At 60.0% G+C, this 23,622-nt stretch overlaps 1 protein-coding gene across 1 annotated transcript in view; it reads right to left on the reverse strand.

Moving 5' to 3' along the window:
- Positions 1 to 13,105: 13,105 nt before the first annotated feature.
- Positions 13,106 to 23,622, reverse strand: part of LOC148806036 (coiled-coil alpha-helical rod protein 1-like) — a gene marked incomplete at its 5' end in the record, with an annotated part of 38,766 nt that continues 28,249 nt past the window's right edge. The window contains 4 exons of the mRNA XM_088909679.1: positions 13,106 to 13,463; positions 13,750 to 13,987; positions 14,059 to 14,210; positions 19,759 to 19,860. Coding sequence (XP_088765805.1) covers positions 13,315 to 13,463; positions 13,750 to 13,987; positions 14,059 to 14,210; positions 19,759 to 19,860 — 641 coding nt within the window. The remainder of the gene's footprint in view (positions 13,464 to 13,749; positions 13,988 to 14,058; positions 14,211 to 19,758; positions 19,861 to 23,622) is intronic.

Raw genomic sequence — 23,622 nt, forward strand, 5'->3', positions numbered from 1 at the left:
GGGACTCCTGTCGGCTGGGTTCCTTGCCTCAGAAATCCAGCAGGATCCCTTGTCTTGAGATGTGTGGTGTGTGGGTGTATTGTGTGTGTGCGTCCATGTCCATCCGTGTCTCATGCACTGGGTTGATAGTTACGGGGTCTTGAGGCTTGTAGGGACTCCTGTCGGCTGGGTTCCTTGCCTCAGAAATCCAGCAGGATCCCTTGTCTTGAGATGTGTGGTGTGTGTGGGTGTATCGTGTGTGTGCGTCCATGTCCATCCGTGTCTCATGCACTGGGTTGATAGTTACGGGTCTTGAGGCTTGTAGGGACTCCTGTCGGCTGGGTTCCTTGCCTCAGAAATCCAGCAGGATCCCTTGTCTTGAGATGTGTGGTGTGTGTGGGTGTATCGTGTGTGTGCGTCCATGTCCATCCGTGTCTCATGCACTGGGTTGATAGTTACAGGGTCTTGAGGCTTGTAGGGACTCCTGTCGGCTGGGTTCCTTGCCTCAGAAATCCAGCAGGATCCCTTGTCTTGAGATGTGTGGTGTGTGTGTGGGTGTATCGTGTGTGTGCGTCCATGTCCATCCGTGTCTCATGCACTGGGTTGATAGTTACAGGGTCTTGAGGCTTGTAGGGACTCCTGTCGGCTGGGTTCCTTGCCTCAGAAATCCAGCAGGATCCCTTGTCTTGAGATGTGTGGTGTGTGGGTGTATTGTGTGTGTGTGTCCATGTCCATCCGTGTCTCATGCACTGGGTTGATAGTTACAGGGTCTTGAGGCTTGTAGGGACTCCTGTCGGCTGGGTTCCTTGCCTCAGAAATCCAGCAGGATCCCTTGTCTTGAGATGTGTGGTGTGTGTGGGTGTATCGTGTGTGTGTGTCCATGTCCATCCGTGTCTCATGCACTGGGTTGATAGTTACAGGGTCTTGAGGCTTGTAGGGACTCCTGTCGGCTGGGTTCCTTGCCTCAGAAATCCAGCAGGATCCCTTGTCTTGAGATGTGTGGTGTGTGTGGGTGTATTGTGTGTGTGTGTCCATGTCCATCCGTGTCTCATGCACTGGGTTGATAGTTACGGGTCTTGAGGCTTGTAGGGACTCCTGTCGGCTGGGTTCCTTGCCTCAGAAATCCAGCAGGATCCCTTGTCTTGAGATGTGTTGTGTGTGTGTGGGTGTATCGTGTGTGTGCGTCCATGTCCATCCGTGTCTCATGCACTGGGTTGATAGTTACAGGGTCTTGAGGCTTGTAGGGACTCCTGTCGGCTGGGTTCCTTGCCTCAGAAATCCAGCAGGATCCCTTGTCTTGAGATGTGTGGTGTGTGTGGGTGTATCGTGTGTGTGCGTCCATGTCCATCCGTGTCTCATGCACTGGGTTGATAGTTACAGGGTCTTGAGGCTTGTAGGGACTCCTGTCGGCTGGGTTCCTTGCCTCAGAAATCCAGCAGGATCCCTTGTCTTGAGATGTGTGGTGTGTGTGTGGGTGTATCGTGTGTGTGCGTCCATGTCCATCCGTGTCTCATGCACTGGGTTGATAGTTACAGGGTCTTGAGGCTTGTAGGGACTCCTGTCGGCTGGGTTCCTTGCCTCAGAAATCCAGCAGGATCCCTTGTCTTGAGATGTGTGGTGTGTGGGTGTATTGTGTGTGTGTGTCCATGTCCATCCGTGTCTCATGCACTGGGTTGATAGTTACAGGGTCTTGAGGCTTGTAGGGACTCCTGTCGGCTGGGTTCCTTGCCTCAGAAATCCAGCAGGATCCCTTGTCTTGAGATGTGTGGTGTGTGTGGGTGTATCGTGTGTGTGTGTCCATGTCCATCCGTGTCTCATGCACTGGGTTGATAGTTACAGGGTCTTGAGGCTTGTAGGGACTCCTGTCGGCTGGGTTCCTTGCCTCAGAAATCCAGCAGGATCCCTTGTCTTGAGATGTGTGGTGTGTGTGGGTGTATCGTGTGTGTGCGTCCATGTCCATCTGTGTCTCATGCACTGGGTTGATAGTTACAGGGTCTTGAGGCTTGTAGGGACTCCTGTCGGCTGGGTTCCTTGCCTCAGAAATCCAGCAGGATCCCTTGTCTTGAGATGTGTGGTGTGTGTGTGGGTGTATCGTGTGTGTGTGTCCATGTCCATCCGTGTCTCATGCACTGGGTTGATAGTTACGGGTCTTGAGGCTTGTAGGGACTCCTGTCGGCTGGGTTCCTTGCCTCAGAAATCCAGCAGGATCCCTTGTCTTGAGATGTGTGGTGTGTGTGGGTGTATCGTGTGTGTGTGTCCATGTCCATCCGTGTCTCATGCACTGGGTTGATAGTTACGGGTCTTGAGGCTTGTAGGGACTCCTGTCGGCTGGGTTCCTTGCCTCAGAAATCCAGCAGGATCCCTTGTCTTGAGATGTGTGGTGTGTGTGTGGGTGTATTGTGTGTGTGCGTCCATGTCCATCCGTGTCTCATGCACTGGGTTGATAGTTACAGGGTCTTGAGGCTTGTAGGGACTCCTGTCGGCTGGGTTCCTTGCCTCAGAAATCCAGCAGGATCCCTTGTCTTGAGATGTGTGGTGTGTGTGGGTGTATTGTGTGTGTGTGTCCATGTCCATCCATGTCTCATGCACTGGGTTGATAGTTACGGGTCTTGAGGCTTGTAGGGACTCCTGTCGGCTGGGTTCCTTGCCTCAGAAATCCAGCAGGATCCCTTGTCTTGAGATGTGTTGTGTGTGTGTGGGTGTATCGTGTGTGTGCGTCCATGTCCATCCGTGTCTCATGCACTGGGTTGATAGTTACAGGGTCTTGAGGCTTGTAGGGACTCCTGTCGGCTGGGTTCCTTGCCTCAGAAATCCAGCAGGATCCCTTGTCTTGAGATGTGTGGTGTGTGTGGGTGTATCGTGTGTGTGTGTCCATGTCCATCCGTGTCTCATGCACTGGGTTGATAGTTACGGGTCTTGAGGCTTGTAGGGACTCCTGTCGGCTGGGTTCCTTGCCTCAGAAATCCAGCAGGATCCCTTGTCTTGAGATGTGTGGTGTGTGTGTGGGTGTATTGTGTGTGTGCGTCCATGTCCATCCGTGTCTCATGCACTGGGTTGATAGTTACAGGGTCTTGAGGCTTGTAGGGACTCCTGTCGGCTGGGTTCCTTGCCTCAGAAATCCAGCAGGATCCCTTGTCTTGAGATGTGTGGTGTGTGTGGGTGTATTGTGTGTGTGTGTCCATGTCCATCCGTGTCTCATGCACTGGGTTGATAGTTACGGGTCTTGAGGCTTGTAGGGACTCCTGTCGGCTGGGTTCCTTGCCTCAGAAATCCAGCAGGATCCCTTGTCTTGAGATGTGTTGTGTGTGTGTGGGTGTATCGTGTGTGTGCGTCCATGTCCATCCGTGTCTCATGCACTGGGTTGATAGTTACAGGGTCTTGAGGCTTGTAGGGACTCCTGTCGGCTGGGTTCCTTGCCTCAGAAATCCAGCAGGATCCCTTGTCTTGAGATGTGTGGTGTGTGTGGGTGTATCGTGTGTGTGTGTCCATGTCCATCCGTGTCTCATGCACTGGGTTGATAGTTACGGGTCTTGAGGCTTGTAGGGACTCCTGTCGGCTGGGTTCCTTGCCTCAGAAATCCAGCAGGATCCCTTGTCTTGAGATGTGTGGTGTGTGGGTGTATTGTGTGTGTGTGTCCATGTCCATCCGTGTCTCATGCACTGGGTTGATAGTTACAGGGTCTTGAGGCTTGTAGGGACTCCTGTCGGCTGGGTTCCTTGCCTCAGAAATCCAGCAGGATCCCTTGTCTTGAGATGTGTGGTGTGTGTGGGTGTATCGTGTGTGTGTGTCCATGTCCATCCGTGTCTCATGCACTGGGTTGATAGTTACGGGTCTTGAGGCTTGTAGGGACTCCTGTCGGCTGGGTTCCTTGCCTCAGAAATCCAGCAGGATCCCTTGTCTTGAGATCACCCGAAAGCACCGCATGGCGTGGAGGAAAAAACTGGGTTAGACACAGACAAAACAATTGCTCCTTACCCACTTGATATCTGTTTCTGCACCTCCTAACGAATTCGATCACTCAGGATGAGGAAGACTACAGAGACGACGTAGGAGACGACAGCATCGTTCAAGATGCTTGTAGGTAGAGTGTGGGGCATCCTTAATAAGGTCTGACATACTGTATACATTTCCACAGGCTCGGCTACCTGCGCGCGCTGCCGTTAGTGCAGTCTGTTCACTGATCTAGACAGCATCTCACTGGAGGAAAAGGATCACTTCGGTGTCCAAGCCTGCAGATGATGTACATGGTGTGATCGGGCTTCGATGATGGGATTGATTGTGTCCGGGTGTTCCTGTTATAATCCTTGTCTGAAGGTTTGGGAAACCTAACAATGAGGAATCATCACGCTAGACACACCTCTGTTTGATAGAAGCCAGTCTTCCTTTGGTCTTTCTGACAGCGGAGTGGGATGTCTTGATCAATCCGTCTTTCTAGGATGGATCCAGTTTCAGCTGGAAACACGCTTTCACAGAAATCATGTCATGGTGATTTACCATTTTGCCATGATTTACAATTCCTTGCACTGCTACTGTGATAATAATAATAAACTTTATTTTATATAGCGCATTAAAGGTGGCTTCTCAAAGTGCTTTACAGGATGACAATAACAATAAATAAGAAGAACACACAAGATAAAACACAATTACAGTACACAGAGGAGACTTTGGAAGGTGGTACTAAGAAGAGCAGAGGGGTGAAGAATGGAACAGTTCAGTAAAGGCTTTTCTGAAGAAGAGGGTTTGGAGTCTGGATCTGAAGGAGTTTAGAGAAGGTGACTCTCTGATATCCTTGGGGAGAGAGTTCCAGAGCTTGGGGGCAGAACAGGAGAAGACCCTGTCACCCCAAGAGTGTAGAGGGGCTTGGGGGACAGTAAAGAGAGGAGAATTAGCAGAGCGAAGGTTGCGAGGTGGGGAGTAGGGCGATAATAGTTCAGACAGGTACTGAGGTGCCAAGCCATGCAGAGCCTTATAGGTGAGCAGGAGGATTTTAAAGTCCACACAGAATTTAACTGGATGCCAGTGCAGGGACTCCAGGATAGGAGTGATGTGGTCTCTTGCACTAGAGCTGGTCGGGATCCTGGCTGCCGAGGTTTGGACATACTGCAGTTTGTTCAGAGTAGATTTAGATACCCCAGCGAGTAGAGCATTACAGTAGTCAATTCGGGAGAACACAAATGTGTTGATCAGCTTTTCAGCCACAGTTAGTGATAGCACAGGGGGTAGTCTAGCGATATTTCTAAGGTGAAAAAAACATGTTTTGACGATATGCTGCACATGTGGGTCGAATGTTAAGCCAGAATCGAATATAACTCCAAGGTTTTTCAGTTTTGATTGAAGCTCGAGTACAGAGCCATCTACAGACAGGGTTACAGGACTGGCTTTACGAAGTTGATGGGGGTGCCAATAAGCATGACTTCAGTCTTGTCGCAGTTAAGATGACGGACGCTTTGAGTCATCCAACTCTTTACGTCAGAGATGCAATCAGATAGAATAGAGACAGCCACATCAGTGTCAGGTTTGGTATGGATGTATAGTTGAGTATCGTCAGCGTAAAACTGTGATCTTAAAAGCTGACCAAGTGGGAACGTGTAAGTGCTGAAGAGCAAGGGGCCCAGTGATGTTAACAGTGTGCGGTGATCGTGTTTAAAAGGGGCTGCGTTGTGTTCCGATGAATGTATTACGATTTTTACTGTTTTCATACAGACTTGGTTTGGTTTCTAGCGATTTTGTGTTCTAGTGTTTGGGGGGGGAGATTGAAACTTGTACTTGCGTGTCTTTTGGAGGCGAATCCTGCTGAGCACAGGCTGACGGTCTTCTTGACTTTCCAGCCGGTCTCTTATGTCCTGCCCAGGAGTAGGGCTGGCTGCTCGTTCGTCAGCGGCGCCTGGAACAGAAACCCCTAAGGAGGGTTACGAACTGCAAGGGATCCGAGGAGTGTAAACAGGTCACAGATCAAGATCGAAGTATTTGCAGAATTCGCCCGATCTCTCTTAATCGCACTCCTTTTTCTTCTTTTGTGCTTTCACAGCAAGGCATCAGAGTTCATGATCGTGCCGTTGTTTCTATACTATTGGAAAGCAATCCAATAATGGATGCGATGCATCCAGATCTAATCATCAGTCTGACACGCAGCAATTCTGTCTTGGAGGTGCCCGTGTCGTGTAATAAATCACACAGGTTATCGGTCATCTTTTATGTGTGCCTTCTAACAATGTGTGTTTTTTTGAAAAGTTCGCTCTCATTTATAGAACCCTTAACGGCAGAAGATAACCCCGCAATCCAGCCTTCCTGACGATGACAGCCACTTACAACGGCCACTGGAATATGTCACAGCCTGTGTTTCTGTTGAGTCGAGCGCTACATGTCCTGCTCGGAAAAGCCCTTTCAGAGTGATGGTTTGCAAGCGGAGCATACCCACCAGCCTGGGGCTGGCGAAACGTACCAGCCCCTGCTACTTCATACTCTTCTTTCGAGACGCACCATTCGTGGAACCAGTTTTCACAGCTGGCACACTGAGCCTACACGGACAGCAAGCCTCACGTCGGTTCAGCCATCACGCTTCTCCGGCACGTTTTGTTATCATGCGCGAACATCACGCATACAGATGGAGGCGACGTTCACTTCCCCAGCTTGTCTGCCTCACCGGCGTTGCTCCACACATCAGGCAACACATCGGTGTCCTGGAGAGGAGCTGTAATAAACATGCCACTTAGATTGGTTTTTCGTATCCACTCTCCTGATAGTGCTTCTTAAACCGCACGTTGTCATGTCTCAGAATAATAATAATAATTATTATTATTATAATAATAATTGCTTACACTTATATAGCGCTTTTCTGGACACTCCACTCAGAGCTCTTGACAGGTGATGGGGATCCCACTACCGCCACCAGTGTGCAGCTCTTGACAGGTCATGGGGATCCCACTACCGCCACCAGTGTGCAGCTCTTTACAGGTCATGGGGATCCCACTACCGCCACCAGTGTGCAGCTCTTTACAGGTCCTGGGGATCCCACTACCACCACCAGTGTGCAGCCCCACCTGGGTGATGCTCCAGTCCGCTCCCCACACACCAGCTCTCAGTGGGGAGGAGAGCAGAGTGATGGAGCCAGTTCAGAGAGGGGGGTTATTAGGAGGTCATGATGGGTAAAGACCAGGGGGGTAATTTGGCCAGGACGCCGGGGTGACACCCCTACTCTTCTCGAGAAACGCCCTCCACAATGCCAAACCAGGTCTCAACATGACCGTTAGTGGCTCTTGTGTGTGCTGCCTCTGACGTTGATCTGTCTCTTTCGCTGTCTGGAGCAGATCTTGCCAGGTCACCCTCCACAGGGGAAATAACGCCCTGTGTCTTTGCGACAGAAATCTGATGATGTCTTCGCAGAAACGGGGGTTCACACTGTAGTCCTCCTGTCCTTGCGCGGATGTGCCGTCTTCAGAAATACCTCTAAACTCCACGGGGAGAGGAGAGCAGCCCCTCATCTCTGGGACCAGTACCTCGCCTGTGACTCGGACTCCTGCTTCCTCTTCCATCTGGCCTGGCAGCGTTGTTTTGAGAAATGCAGGCGTTCGGGAGGCAGCCCCCAGCTTGGACTTCAGTTGTGAACCTCCGGCTTGAGAGCTCGTGTGTTTTGGCTGTATGTTGTGGGACATCGTTCATCAGAGGAGCAGCACGCGTGGGTCTCGCGTGGATTCAGCGGTTTTCTTGAGCTCGATAATGACATCGACGCGCGCCGGGTCTGACAGCCTGCAAGGGTCTCCCTGCTCTTCTATTCGGACAGGAGAAAGTTGGTTTCACAATCCGAGCGCTTGTCCTGCTCTGTGAGATGCGATTAGCTCTTGTCCTGCTCTGTCTTGCTCCAGGTTCTGTCCTTTGAGAGGCAGCAGACATTGGTCTGCTCTGTCCTGTTTCTGGGTGTTGTTCCTGTCTTTTATTTTGTCGCGTGAAGCTTCTGGAGCTGCTAAAGCAGGTCAGCTTTATGGCATCTTAGTGTGGCTTGTGTTTGAGGCCCCCAGCGACAGCCCTCACAGTGTGCTTCAGTGGCGATACTGGATACGTGTCCCACTTCAGCCACACTTATTGCTTGAGAGACGGCCTTGGTGACGAAGGTGCAGAGCGGTGGCGTGTACTCCGGTTTGCCTTGGCCGACTTCTGTGGACGTGTCCCCCATCGAAGGCAGGAAGACCACTGTGAATCGGGGCCCAGCTGTAGTCGGCTTGGACCGCCGCTCTCTCTGGGTAGTGCGTGTGGAGACGTCAAGCGTGAAGTTCCAGAGCCAGCCTTGTGCGTAGCGACTACGGTGTCGGATACTGGTGTCGCAGCTGGGGGAAGGCTGACTTTCTCCTCCGTCTTGAGAGGGGCAGTGAGGATCCGCACGAAGTGTCTGTCTGCCGAGTCTGCCCCTGTCCCGCAGGACGGACAGTGTCCAAGCCGCGTGCTTTCGTGACTGTGTGTGTGTCGTCTGTCTTTCAGTCACGGTGAGGGCGTCTGCCGCTCCTGAGCCCCGACGACGTGGCCTAGAGAAACCTGATTCCTCCTGGGAGGGCACGGGCGGTCTCCTGGCGACAACGCTGACGGGCCTGTCAAAATGTCCTGTCTCCCTTTCATTGTGCTGTTTGCCCTCCTGTGCAAGATGTCGTCACTGCCCCTTGGGTGTGTCTTGTTGTCATCATGTGTCTTACGGTACAGGCGGCTTTTGTTCTCCTATCTCAAGGGTTCCTCTTCCTGAACTCGCTCTATAAGACCTGGGTCCGTGCTCGTCTTGGTTTAGAGGCGCTGTTCGGACGTGCCTGGAAGGTTTCAGGCCTCTTATCTCGAGGTGATGTCCCAGACAGGCTGGGGAATACTCGCTGTGCTCTTGGGGCGTTTGTTCGGATTGTTTCTCCTTCAGACGCGTCACCGCTGTCTGTGCTGCCCACGCCTCTGCCCCTGGAGCAGCTGGGGTTCAGGGCCTTGCTCAGGGGCCCAGTGGAGGACTCGAACCAGCAACCCTCCAGCCGCAGGCGCAGATCCTGAGCCACAGAGCCTCCGCTCCGCCCCATCAGTCATGACATCAGTCGTGACAGGGACTAGTGAGCAGGAAGGGTCGCTCCCGCCGGCGGTGAGCCCAGGGGTTTGCAGCAACATGGTGATTTACAGCCCTTACACTGAGTTCACACTGAGTTTGTGCTTAATACAGAATTTGTGAAATGTTGCGATTCTGGCAATGAATTAATTTTGCTGCGAAGACTGAATACCCGGTCTGGGAGAAACTGGGACTGCAGTTCCCCTCGGTTCCCCACTTCCTGTTTAGCGAAGGAGTTTCTAGCTCAGCCCGCAACAAAGGTCACAGCCCGGACTCTGTCACTGCAAATGTTGTTTCTCACTTCTTATCTTAAAGTTCTTATCTTGAGCTTTCTGATCACCCTGCTGCTCTCTTTGATCTAGAATTCCCTGTCTCCTCCCCCCCACGTAATATTAATTAATCATTAATAATTAAATAGCTTACACTTCTATAGAGCTCTCCTGGACACTCCACTCCGAAGACCCTCGCTTCCTGGTTTTTAAACTTCCTTCTGACCAATCACCTTGCGCCAGACGGTCAGGTGACAGGGGAAAGCGGAAGGGAGAGGGGGCGTCTTCCACCGCACTGCCTTGTGGGGAATGTAGTCCGGGCTGGGTCCGCCATCTTGTGGGAGTGCCCACTGTCTCTCTTTCCTGCGGGGCGATTACAGGGGTTAAATCTTCGGGGGTCTGATATCTTCATTTTCCCCGACTTCTAGTATCTGGAATGGGTTTTTTATGGATTGTGCATCTGTACTGAAATCTGTCCCCACTCGTCAGCTTTGGGATGAGAGATTCTGTCCACTGTATAAGAAACCAGCTTATTAAACACACTTCGAATGCAAACCACACACCACGAACACTTGAAACATGTTCAGGGGACAGGAAAGTTGTTAGAGAGGTGAGTGGGATTCCTGAAGCATTCCCAGCCCGTTTAACGTTTGTCAGACAGGTTGAGTCAGGTGGGTGTCTCTCAGGCTGGAAACGCAGCTCTTCCAGTAAGAACAAACAGCCTGGTGATCCGTCCTCCACCCTGGACATGGTGTTAAATTCGCTGTTCATTCCGTACGGGAGCAGGCAGCACTGCCCTGCCACACGGAGGAGGGAGAGCTCGTCAGTGTTGTGCACTGCAGCTGCCACGAGTCAGACCAGATGGCACCGGTTCGCGACCGATGGACAGCTCAGCTGCGTCGCGGATGTCTCGGAGTACGCCAGCTTGACTGCTGTAAAAGTATTAAAAACACCACCATAGCTCTTGGCTGTATGACATTGCGAGCTCCGAGTGTCACTGATATTCCGCAGGCGAGAGGTTTATTCCTGCTGAGAAGAGATGGAGGAAGACACAGCTTCTCCAGCTGGTTTACAGCCCTGGTGCGTCTGTACCCCTCTGGACGGATGTGTCCAGGCCACAGGGAAACCGGGCTTGTCCCACCATGCTGCTGTTCACCCTGTCTGGCCACGGGCCTGTTGTGCTTTGAGGGTGTGGAGCTGGTACACTTGCTCCAGCTTTGTGTTTGGGAAACCCAAGGGATGTTGGTCGTTTTTTTTTATAGACAATTCAAAAATGTTCCCTTTTTAAGAGTTGGTACCATAGTCCGATCCCCCGGGAGCCCCAGGTGATTCTGGTTTGGCCAATGAGCTTCACGATACCAGGGGGAGGACTGTGGGTGCTCAGGTCGCCCCTGAACCATGTCTCCTGTCAGGTTCTGATGTCAGGCTGTTTAATAATGGTGCTGAACTCTCTTCAGCGCGGATACAGAGGAGCCCAGGCCCAGGGTGTCTCACACACTGACGGAGAGTGATCTCGTTACGCGTGTCTGGACTTGAGCAGCTAGTATTAGTGTCTGCACAATCCGACACAGATCTGTGCGAGACGTTTTCATCTTCGGCTCAAAACTCCGACCCTGTGTGCTGTAAAAAAGGGTTGGTTCAGCTCGTGGGCTGCTGGCGTGACCGGAGCTGCAGGACAGCCCCTCTGTCTGGTGGGGGTCAGGTCGGCTGTCCTGCTGGAGCGAACAGGGGGACGAGGTGCAGGCTCGTGTCCCCTCCTGCTCTTGGTCCAGGTTGGAGGGTGCACCGCTGCTGGTATAGATGGGTCTGGGGGTGTCGATGCCGGAGTGGTCCAGGAGTCTTGGGGGGCGTTCTTGCGTTTCTGTGAGTTCAGGTTGATCCTGTTGGTTCGGCGTGTCTTGGGTACGTCCGTGTGTGTGTGTGTGTGTGTACAGATGAAGAAGAGCAGCCCACCCGTGTTCAGAAACTCCTAAAAGGAGAAGTGAAGTTTCACCCATCAGGGCCCGAGACTGGGGAAGGCCAGGAGGCCTGCCTAGCCTGCACAACACTTGGTTACAGTCAAAAAATCCTAAAACAACCAGGAGACGTTTCACAACCCAAAGAGAGGTTGTGTGAGGTGAGGGGGGCTGTCTGGGGTGTAAGACACCTGGTTGCAGCTTTGTGAATGTTGTGCTTGGAGAGCTATTGAGCCATGAAGCAGACTCTACGATCCCCCTGTATTACCTGTTGTGTTATCTTCACAAAATCATACAAAATTCAAGAAAGGTTTCACAAGCCAACGCAAGGCTGGGAAAGGTCAGAGGAGCTGCCTAGTGTGTGAAACACGCGCTTGCAGCACTGTGGGTGCTGTGGTTTAAATGCTACTGGCTTGTGAGCAGCATCCCCCTGTCCCAGTGCAGAGTGGGGAAAAAGATTGACAACGCAGAGCTGTGTCAGTCCTCTCTGTGTGTAAACAAGCAGTTTGCACATCATGGGAGCTGTTTTTAATGAGAACACGTGAATCTCCCTGCTGTCAGCAGTGGTGTGAGTATAGCTGAGCCTCACCTGAGTGAAAACAGGACATCAGGAAAGGGTTTCAGAGGTCACACACAGCTGTAGTATTCCTGCTCACAGGCTGGGTGATGGAGACTGCTCCTCCTCTGGCTGTATTTCTCTCGCTGTGACTCTGTGTCATCACACAGGTTTAAACAGAGAGAAAGAGCTCACTGACAGCTTGATGTGGAGGCTGGGGACATTTCCACAAGTCGGGCTCTTTAAGATGCGTTTGGTCTGAAGGCTTTCTGTGTTTCCCTTGCGAGGATCTGGACACAAGAATATCCGAGCGTGGGCAAACAGAATGGCACAAAAACCACACAGTGGGGGCTGTTAAAACATTCACAATGGACGTTGTAAACACAGCAGGTGTTCTCGTAGCCCGAGGAGGTTTCGTGAAAGCGCTACAGGCGGGCCGACGTCGTTTTCGAACTTCAAGCTAACTTTACCCCGGTCATCATATAGAAAAACCCAGCAAGCACCGAGCTTTCCCGAAGCGCGTTCCGCGGCCGGACACGCCAGCGGCGAGCAGGTGCCACGCCCCGTGCGTCCGCTCGGAAGCCCAGCGATGCCCGATCGCTCCTCCGGAGGCGTGCCCTTGCAGGAGGGGAGACTTGACCCTGAAACCGCTCATCTGCCAGGGGGACCTCCGAGCCTCACTGGGAGCAGCAGTGCCATGCCAGATCCGGTCGTGGGAACAAGCTCGTACAGGTGTATGTATGGGGAGCAGACGTCTTCCACAGGCTCTAGAGGAAGAACTGGACAGGGCGGGAAAGGCGTATAGAAACCTGCAGCTCCTGAGCCGAGCCGGCCTGCGTGCGCCGTCCTGGAGGACAGCGAGTCTGACCTCCGCCCGAGCTCAACGAGGGGAACCCAGGGGCTGCGGGAGGATTCAAGCAGGATACCCCCCACGTACACCCCCCAGATATACAACAGGATACACACCCCATCCACCCCACATACTGTACACCCCAGATATACAACAGGATACACCCCACATACTGTACACCCCCCACGTACACCCCACATACACCCCCCACATACACCCCCCACGTACACCCCCCAGATATACAACAGGATACACCCCCCACGTACACCCCACACATACTGTACACCCCACGTACACACCAGAATACACCCCAGGATACACACCCCACATCCACCGCACTCTGTCTGCAGACACACAGGGCACTGACACCCCAGTACCCCACAGGAGTTCTCTCTCCAGGTTCTGATGGAGGAAGAAATCAGCCCACAGAGCTTCTCCCGTGAGATTTATTCCCAGAAAACACAGTTTTTCCCAGTGAAACACGTCTGTGTTCCTGCAGGGCTCCGACGCCCTTGCTGCAGGATCCAGTCCAGCAGGGCTGAGCAGGTACACGTGGGGTCAGGGGTCAGGGTCCAGCAGGGCTGAGCAGGTACACCAGGGCCACAGACTTCGATGGGTCAGGGGTCAGGGGTCACTGAGGATCAGGCCTTGCTGTTGGTGAAAAGCCCCACTGAGCCCAGACTGCCCTCTGCTGCCTTGCGATCGCCCTCCTCCTCGCTGGACGTCTCCCCACTGTCGATGACGGCCAGGCTGAGCACCTGCAGCTCCTCCAGCACCGAGGACAGCGAGTCTGGAGAGAGGAGACACAGGGAGAGAGGAGAGAGGGGTTAGGAGACACAGGGAGAGAGAGGAGAGAGGGGTTAGGAGACACAGGGAGAGAGAGGAGAGAGAAGACACAGGGAGAGAGGGGTTAGAAGAAAGACACAGGGAGAGAGAGGAGAGAAGGGTTAGGAGACACAGGGAGAGAGAGGAGAGAGGAGACACAGGGAGAGAGAGGAGAGAAGGGTTAGGAGACACAGGGAGAGAGGAGAGAGGAGAGAGGAGAGAGGAGACACAGGCAGGACGTCAGAGATCACCTCTCTGCTGCGGCCTGCTGCTGGACCTCAGAGCCTGGGCCTGTCTTGGCCTGGTGGCCAGCGGGGGCTCGTCCTCCTGGGCTGGGGGTACCGGCGGGGCCAGCGGGGGCTCGTCCTCCTGGGCTGGGGGTACCGGCGGGGCCAGCGGGGGCTCGTCCTCCAGGTCTGGGGGTGCTGTCCGGGCCGCAGTCCTGTTCCTCCTGTACTGACGCAGGAGTCCCTCCTGCCGCACGGTGGCCTGCGGGTGGAGGGGTCAGGGGTCAGTGCGGGGAGGGTCAGGGGTCGGGGGTCGGGGGCACGATGCCTCACCAGCAGCAGGGTGCGGTCGGCCTCGGCCCTCCGGAGCGCCCTCTGCAGGTCCTGCGCCTCCCGCTGGTCCTGCTCCTCCCTCAGCGCGCGCAGCTGCTGCTCCCGGTCCCGTTCCCGCGCGGACCGCCGCTCCCACTGGCGCAGCGCCGCGGCTGGGGGGAGACACGGCGTCACTCGGGCTCCAGCACCCCCCTCACCCCCCCACACCGCTGGGCAGACACGGCGTCACTCGGGCTCCAGCACCCCCCCCCTCACCCCCCCACACCGCTGGGCAGACACGGCGTCACTCGGGCTCCAGCGCCCCCCCACACCACTGGGCAGACACGGCGTCACTCGGGCTCCAGCACCCCCCCCCCTCACCCCCCCACACCGCTGGGCAGACACGGCGTCACTCGGGCTCCAGCACCCCCCTCACCCCCCCACACCGCTGGGCAGACACGGCGTCACTCGGGCTCCAGCACCCCCCCCCTCACCCCCCCACACCGCTGGGCAGACACGGCGTCACTCGGGCTCCAGCACCCCCCCTCGCCCCCCCACACCGCTGGGCAGACACGGCGTCACTCGGGCTCCAGCACCCCCCCCCCACCCCCCCACACCACTGGGCAGACACGGCGTCACTCGGGCTCCAGCACCCCCCCCCTCACCCCCCCACACCGCTGGGCAGACACGGCGTCACTCGGGCTCCAGCACCCCCCCACACCGCTGGGCAGACACGGCGTCACTCGGGCTCCAGCACCCCCCCCCTCGCCCCCCCACACCGCTGGGCAGACACGGCGTCACTCGGGCTCCAGCACCCCCCCTCGCCCCCCCACACCACTGGGCAGACACGGCGTCACTCGGGCTCCAGCACCCCCCCCCCTCACCCCCCCACACCGCTGGGCAGACACGGCGTCACTCGGGCTCCAGCACCCCCCTCACCCCCCCACACCGCTGGGCAGACACGGCGTCACTCGGGCTCCAGCACCCCCCCTCGCCCCCCCACACCGCTGGGCAGACACGGCGTCACTCGGGCTCCAGCACCCCCCCCCCACCCCCCCACACCGCTGGGCAGACACGGCGTCACTCGGGCTCCAGCACCCCCCCCCTCACCCCCCCACACCGCTGGGCAGACACGGCGTCACTCGGGCTCCAGCACCCCCCCCCTCACCCCCCCACACCGCTGGGCAGACACGGCGTCACTCGGGCTCCAGCACCCCCCCCCTCACCCCCCCACACCGCTGGGCAGACACGGCGTCACTCGGGCTCCAGCACCCCCCCCCCACCCCCCCACACCACTGGGCAGACACGGCGTCACTCGGGCTCCAGCACCCCCCCCCTCACCCCCCCACACCGCTGGGCAGACACGGCGTCACTCGGGCTCCAGCACCCCCCCCCTCACCCCCCCACACCGCTGGGCAGACACGGCGTCACTTGGGCTCCAGCACCCCCCCCCTCACCCCCCCACACCGCTGGGCAGACACGGCGTCACTCGGGCTCCAGCACCCCCCTCACCCCCCCACACCGCTGGGCAGACACGGCGTCACTCGGGCTCCAGCACCCCCCCCCTCACCCCCCCACACCGCTGGGCAGACACGGCGTCACTCGGGCTCCAGCACCCCCCCCCCACCCCCCCACACCACTGGGCAGACACGGCGTCACTCGGGCTCCAGCACCCCCCCCCTCACCCCCCCACACCGCTGGGCAGACACGGCGTCACTCGGGCTCCAGCAACCCCCACACCCCCCTCACCCCCCACACCGCTGGGCAGACACGGCGTCACTCGGGCTCCAGCAACCCCCACACCCCCCTCACCCCCCCACACCGCTGGGCAGACACGGCGTCACTCGGGCTCCAGCACACCCCCCCCCTCACCCCCCCACACCGCTGGGCAGACACGGCGTCACTCGGGCTCCAGCACCCCCCCCCTCACCCCCCCACACCGCTGGGCAGACACGGCGTCACTCGGGCTCCAGCACCCCCCCTCGCCCCCCCACACCGCTGGGCAGACACGGCGTCACTCGGGCTCCAGCACCCCCCCCTCACCCCCCCACACCGCTGGGCAGACACGGCGTCACTCGGGCTCCAGCACCCCCCCTCACCCCCCCTCACCCCCCCACACCGCTGGGCAGACACGGCATCACTCGGGCTCCAGCACCCCCCCTCGCCCCCCCACACCGCTGGGCAGACACGGCGTCACTCGGGCTCCAGCACCCCCCCTCGCCCCCCCACACCGCTGGGCAGACACGGCGTCACTCGGGCTCCAGCACCCCCCTCACCCCCCCACACCGCTGGGCAGACACGGGGTCACTCGGGCTCCAGCACCCCCCTCACCCCCCCACACCGCTGGGCAGACACGGCGTCACTCGGGCTCCAGCACCCCCCTCACCCCCCCACACCGCTGGGCAGACACGGCGTCACTCGGGCTCCAGCACCCCCCCCCCCTCACCCCCCCACACCGCTGGGCAGACACGGCGTCACTCGGGCTCCAGCACCCCCCCCCCCCTCACCCCCCCACACCGCTGGGCAGACACGGCGTCACTCGGGCTCCAGCACCCCCCCCCCTCACCCCCCCACACCGCTGGGCAGACACGGCGTCACTCGGGCTCCAGCACCCCCCCCCTCACCCCCCCACACCGCTGGGCAGACACGGCGTCACTCGGGCTCCAGCACCCCCCCACACCCCCCCACACCGCTGGGCAGACACGGCGTCACTCGGGCTCCAGCACCCCCCCCCTCACCCCCCCACACCGCTGGGCAGACACGGCGTCACTCGGGCTCCAGCACCCCCCCCCCCCTCACCCCCCCATACCGCTGGGCAGACACGGTGTCACTCGGGCTCCAGCACCCCCCCCCCTCACCCCCCCACACCGCTGGGCAGACACGGCGTCACTCGGGCTCCAGCACCCCCCCTCACCCCCCCACACCGCTGGGCAGACACGGCGTCACTCGGGCTCCAGCACCCCCCCCCCCCTCACCCCCCCACACCACTGGGCAGACACGGCGTCACTCGGGCTCCAGCACCCCCCCCCCTCACCCCCCCACACCGCTGGGCAGACACGGCGTCACTCGGGCTCCAGCACCCCCCCTCGCCCCCCCACACCGCTGGGCAGACACGGCGTCACTCGGGCTCCAGCACCCCCCCACACCGCTGGGCAGACACGGCGTCACTCGGGCTCCAGCACCCCCCCCCTCACCCCCCCACACCGCTGGGCAGACACGGCGTCACTCGGGCTCCAGCACCCCCCCCCTCACCCCCCCACACCGCTGGGCAGACACGGCATCACTCGGGCTCCAGCACCCCCCCACACCCCCCCACACCGCTGGGCAGACACGGCGTCACTCGGGCTCCAGTGCCCCCCCACACCCCCCCACACCGCTGGGCAGACACGGCGTCACTCGGGCTCCAGCACCCCCCCACACCGCTGGGCAGACATGGCGTCACTCGGGCTCCAGCACCCCCCCACACCGCTGGGCAGACATGGCGTCACTCGGGCTCCAGCACCCCCCCCCTCACCCCCCCACACCGCTGGGCAGACACGGGGTCACTCGGGCTCCAGCACCCCCCCCCTCACCCCCCCACACCGCTGGGCAGACACGGCGTCACTCGGGCTCCAGCACCCCCCCCCCTCACCCCCCCACACCGCTGGGCAGACACGGCGTCTCTCGGGCTCCAGCACCCCCCCCCCCTCACCCCCCCACACCGCTGGGCAGACACGGCGTCACTCGGGCTCCAGCACCCCCCCCCTCACCCCCCCACACCGCTGGGCAGACACGGCGTCACTCGGGCTCCAGCACCCCCCCCCCCCCCTCACCGCTGGGCAGACACGGCGTCACTCGGGCTCCAGCACCCCCCCTCACCCCCCCACACCGCTGGGCAGACACGGCGTCACTCGGGCTCCAGCGCCCCCCCTCACCCCCCCACACCGCTGGGCAGACACGGCGTCACTCGGGCTCCAGCACCCCCCCTCGCCCCCCCACACCGCTGGGCAGACACGGGGTCACTCGGGCTCCAGCACCCCCCCTCGCCCCCCCACACCACTGGGCAGACACGGGGTCACTCGGGCTCCAGCACCCCCCCTCGCCCCCCCACACCGCTGGGCAGACACGGCGTCACTCGGGCTCCAGCACCCCCCCCCCTCACCCCCCCACACCGCTGGGCAGACACGGCGTCACTCGGGCTCCAGCACCCCCCCCCCTCACCCCCCCACACCGCTGGGCAGACACGGCGTCACTCGGGCTCCAGCACCCCCCCCCTCACCCCCCCACACCGCTGGGCAGACACGGGGTCACTCGGGCTCCAGCACCCCCCCCCCCTCACCCCCCCACACCGCTGGGCAGACACGGCGTCACTCGGGCTCCAGCACCCCCCCTCACCCCCCCACACCGCTGGGCAGACACGGCGTCACTCGGGCTCCAGCAACCCCCACACCCCCCACACCCCCCCACACCGCTGGGCAGACACGGCGTCACTCGGGCTCCAGCACCCCCCCACACCCCCCCTCGCCCCCCCACACCGCTGGGCAGACACGGCGTCACTCGGGCTCCAGCACCCCCCCTCGCCCCCCCACACCGCTGGGCAGACACGGCATCACTCGGGCTCCAGCACCCCCCCCCTCACCCCCCCACACCGCTGGGCAGACACGGCGTCACTCGGGCTCCAGCACCCCCCCTCACCCCCCCACACCGCTGGGCAGACACGGCGTCACTCGGGCTCCAGCACCCCCCCCCTCACCCCCCCACACCGCTGGGCAGACACGGCGTCACTCGGGCTCCAGCACCCCCCCCCCTCACCCCCCCACACCGCTGGGCAGACACGGCGTCACTCGGGCTCCAGCACCCCCCCACACCCCCCCACACCGCTGGGCAGACACGGCGTCACTCGGGCTCCAGCACCCCCCCCCTCACCCCCCCACACCGCTGGGCAGACACGGCGTCACTCGGGCTCCAGCACCCCCCCACACCCCCCCTCACCCCCCCACACCGCTGGGCAGACACGGCGTCACTCGGGCTCCAGCACCCCCCCCCCCCACACCCCCCCACACCGCTGGGCAGACACGGCGTCACTCGGGCTCCAGCACCCCCCCTCGCCCCCCCACACCGCTGGGCAGACACGGCGTCACTCGGGCTCCAGCACCCCCCCCCCCTCACCCCCCCACACCGCTGGGCAGACACGGCATCACTCGGGCTCCAGCACCCCCCCACACCCCCCTCACCCCCCCACACCGCTGGGCAGACACGGCGTCACTCGGGCTCCAGCACCCCCCCACACCCCCCTCACCCCCCCACACCGCTGGGCAGACACGGCGTCACTCGGGCTCCAGCACCCCCCCCCCTCACCCCCCCACACCGCTGGGCAGACACGGCGTCACTCGGGCTCCAGCACCCCCCCACACCCCCCCACACCGCTGGGCAGACACGGCGTCACTCGGGCTCCAGCACCCCCCCTCACCCCCCCTCACCCCCCCACACCGCTGGGCAGACACGGCGTCACTCGGGCTCCAGCACCCCCCCCCCTCACCCCCCCACACCGCTGGGCAGACACGGCGTCACTCGGGCTCCAGCACCCCCCCCCTCACCCCCCCACACCGCTGGGCAGACACGGCGTCACTCGGGCTCCAGCACCCCCCCTCGCCCCCCCTGCCCCCCCCCTCACCCCCCAGCCCGGAGCCACACTCACCCGCCTGCGCCTCCTCTCTCTTCGCTGCCCGGAGCCACACTCACCTGCCTGTGCCTCCTCTCTCTTCGCTGCGCGCAGCTGCGTCTCCATCTCGCGGAGCTGCTGCTGGAGCTCCGACTCCACCTCCCTGAGGCGCCCCTGCAGGACTGGGGCAGAACACACCCTCACCAGCAGGAACACACCCTCACCAGCAGGACTGGGGCAGAACAGACCCTCACCAGCAGGACTGGGGCAGGGCACACCCTCACCAGCAGGAACACCCCCTCACCAGCAGGACTGGGGCAGGACACACCCTCACCAGCAGGAACACCCCCTCACCAGCAGGACTGGGGCAGGACACACCCTCACCAGCAGGAACACCCCCTCACCAGCAGGACTGGGGCAGAACACACCCTCACCAGCAGGAACACCCCCTCACCAGCAGGACTGGGGCAGGACACACCCTCACCAGCAGGAACACCCCCTCACCAGCAGGACTGGGGCAGAACACACCCTCACCAGCAGGAACACACCCTCACCAGCAGGACTGGGGCAGAACACACCCTCACCAGCAGGAACACCCCCTCACCAGCAGGACTGGGGCAGAACACACCCTCACCAGCAGGAACACACCCTCACCAGCAGGACTGGGGCAGAACAGACCCTCACCAGCAGGACTGGGGCAGGGCACACCCTCACCAGCAGGAACACCCCCTCACCAGCAGGACTGGGGCAGAACAGACCCTCACCAGCAGGAACACACCCTCACCAGCAGGACTGGGGCAGAACAGACCCTCACCAGCAGGAACACACCCTCACCAGCAGGACTGGGGCAGAACAGACCCTCACCAGCAGGACTGGGGCAGGGCACACCCTCACCAGCAGGAACACCCCCTCACCAGCAGGACTGGGGCAGAACACACCCTCACCAGCAGGACTGGGGCAGGACACACCCTCACCAGCAGGACTGGGGCAATAACACACTCTCACCAGCAGGACTGGGGCAGAACACACCCTCACCAGCAGGACTGGGGCAGAACACACCCTCACCAGCAGGAACACCCCCTCACCAGCAGGACTGGGACAGAACACACCCTCACCAGCAGGAACACCCCCTCACCAGCAGGACTGGGGCAGGACACACCCTCACCAGCAGGACTGGGGTAATAACACACCCTCACCAGCAGGACTGGGGCAGGGCACACCCTCACCAGCAGGATTGGGGCAATAACACACTCTCACCAGCAGGACTGGGGCAGAACACACCCTCACCAGCAGGACTGGGGCAGAACACACCCTCACCAGCAGGACAGGGGTAATAACACACTCTCACCAGCAGGACTGGGGCAGAACACACCCTCACCAGCAGGACTGGGGCAATAACACACTCTCACCAGCAGGACAGGGGCAGAACACACCCTCACCAGCAGGAACACTCCCTCACCAGCAGGACTGGGGCAGAACACACCCTCACCAGCAGGAACACCCCCTCACCAGCAGGACTGGGGCAGGACACACCCTCACCAGCAGGACTGGGGTAATAACACACCCTCACCAGCAGGACTGGGGCAGGGCACACCCTCACCAGCAGGATTGGGGCAATAACACACCCTCACCAGCAGGACTGGGGCAGAACACACCCTCACCAGCAGGACTGGGGCAGAACACACCCTCACCAGCAGGACTGGGGTAATAACACACTCTCACCAGCAGGACTGGGGCAGAACACACCCTCACCAGCAGGACTGGGGCAATAACACACTCTCACCAGCAGGACAGGGGCAGAACACACCCTCACCAGAAGGACTGGGGCAGAACACACCCTCACCAGCAGGACAGGGGCAATAACACACCCTCACCAGCAGGACTGGGGTAATAACACACTCTCACCAGCAGGACTGGGGCAGAACACACCCTCACCAGCAGGACAGGGGCAATAACACACCCTCACCAGCAGGACTGGGGCAGGGCACACCCTCACCAGCAGGACTGGGGCAAGTACACACCCTCACCAGCTGGACTGGGGCAGAACACACCCTCACCAGCAGGACTGGGGCAGAACACCCCCTCACCAGCAGGCACACCCCCTCACCAGCAGGACAGGGGCAATAACACACCCTCACCAGCAGGACTGGGGCAGGACACCCCCTCACCAGCAGGACTGGGGCAGAACACACCCTCACCAGCAGGAACACCCCCTCACCAGCAGGACAGGGGCAATAACACACCCTCACCAGCAGGACAGGGGCAATAACACCCCCTCACCAGCAGGACTGGGGCAGAACACCCCCTCACCAGCAGGACTGGGGCAATAACACACCCTCACCAGCAGGACAGGGGCAATAACACCCCCTCACCAGCAGGACTGGGGCAGAACACCCCCTCACCAGCAGGACTGGGGCAGGGCACACCCTCACCAGCAGGACTGGGGCAAGTACACACCCTCACCAGCAGGAACACCCCCTCACCAGCAGGACTGGGGCAATAACACACTCTCACCAGCAGGACAGGGGCAATAACACACTCTCACCAGCAGGACTGGGGCAAGACACACCCTCACCAGCAGGACTGGGGCAGGACACACCCTCACCAGCAGGACTGGGGTAATAACACACCCTCATCAGCAGGACTGGGGCAGGACACACTCTCACCAGCAGGACTGGGGCAGAACACACCCTCACCAGCAGGACTGGGGCAAGTACACACTCTCACCAGCAGGAACACCCCCTCACCAGCAGGACTGGGGCAATAACACACCCTCACCAGCAGGACAGGGGCAGAACACCCCCTCACCAGCAGGACTGGGGCAGAACACACCCTCACCAGCAGGACAGGGGCAGGACACCCCCTCACCAGCAGGACAGGGGCAATAACACACTCTCACCAGCAGGACTGGGGCAATAACACACCCTCACCAGCAGGAACACCCCCTCACCAGCAGGACAGGGGCAATAACACACTCTCACCAGCAGGACTGGGGCAATAACACACTCTCACCAGCAGGACTGAGGCAGAACACACCTTCACCAGCAGGACTGGGGCAAGACACACCCTCACCAGCAGGACTGGGGTAATAACACACCCTCATCAGCAGGACTGGGGCAGGACACACTCTCACCAGCAGGACTGGGGTAATAACACACCCTCACCAGCAGGACTGGGGCAGGGCACACCCTCACCAGCAGGACAGGGGCAGAACACACCTTCACCAGCAGGACAGGGGCAGAACACACCCTCACCAGCAGGACTGAGTTAATAACACACTCTCACCAGCAGGACTGGGGCAGGACACACTCTCACCAGCAGGACTGGGGTAATAACACACCCTCACCAGCAGGACTGGGGCAGGGCACACCCTCACCAGCAGGACTGGGTTAATAACACACTCTCACCAGCAGGACTGGGGCAGAACACACCTTCACCAGCAGGACAGGGGCAATAACACACCCTCACCAGCAGGACTGGGGCAGGGCACACCCTCACCAGCAGGATTGGGGCAATAACACACTCTCACCAGCAGGACTGGGGCAGAACACACCCTCACCAGCAGGAACACCCCCTCACCAGCAGGACTGGGGTAATAACACACCCTCACCAGCAGGACTGGGGCAGGGCACACCCTCACCAGCAGGATTGGGGCAATAACACACTCTCACCAGCAGGACTGGGGCAGAACACACCCTCACCAGCAGGAACACCCCCTCACCAGCAGGATTGGGGCAATAACACACCCTCACCAGCAGGACTGGGGCAGAACACACCCTCACCAGCAGGACTGGGGCAGAACACACCCTCACCAGCAGCAACACCCCCTCACCAGCAGGACAGGGGCAATAACACACCCTCACCAGCAGGACTGGGGTAATAACACACCCTCACCAGCAGGACAGGGGCAATAACACACCCTCACCAGCAGGACTGGGGCAATA

The sequence above is a fragment of the Atractosteus spatula genome, unplaced genomic scaffold, assembly GCF_055471065.1.
Source record: "Atractosteus spatula isolate fAtrSpa1 unplaced genomic scaffold, fAtrSpa1.hap1 Scaffold_60, whole genome shotgun sequence".
NCBI lineage: Eukaryota > Metazoa > Chordata > Actinopteri > Semionotiformes > Lepisosteidae > Atractosteus > Atractosteus spatula.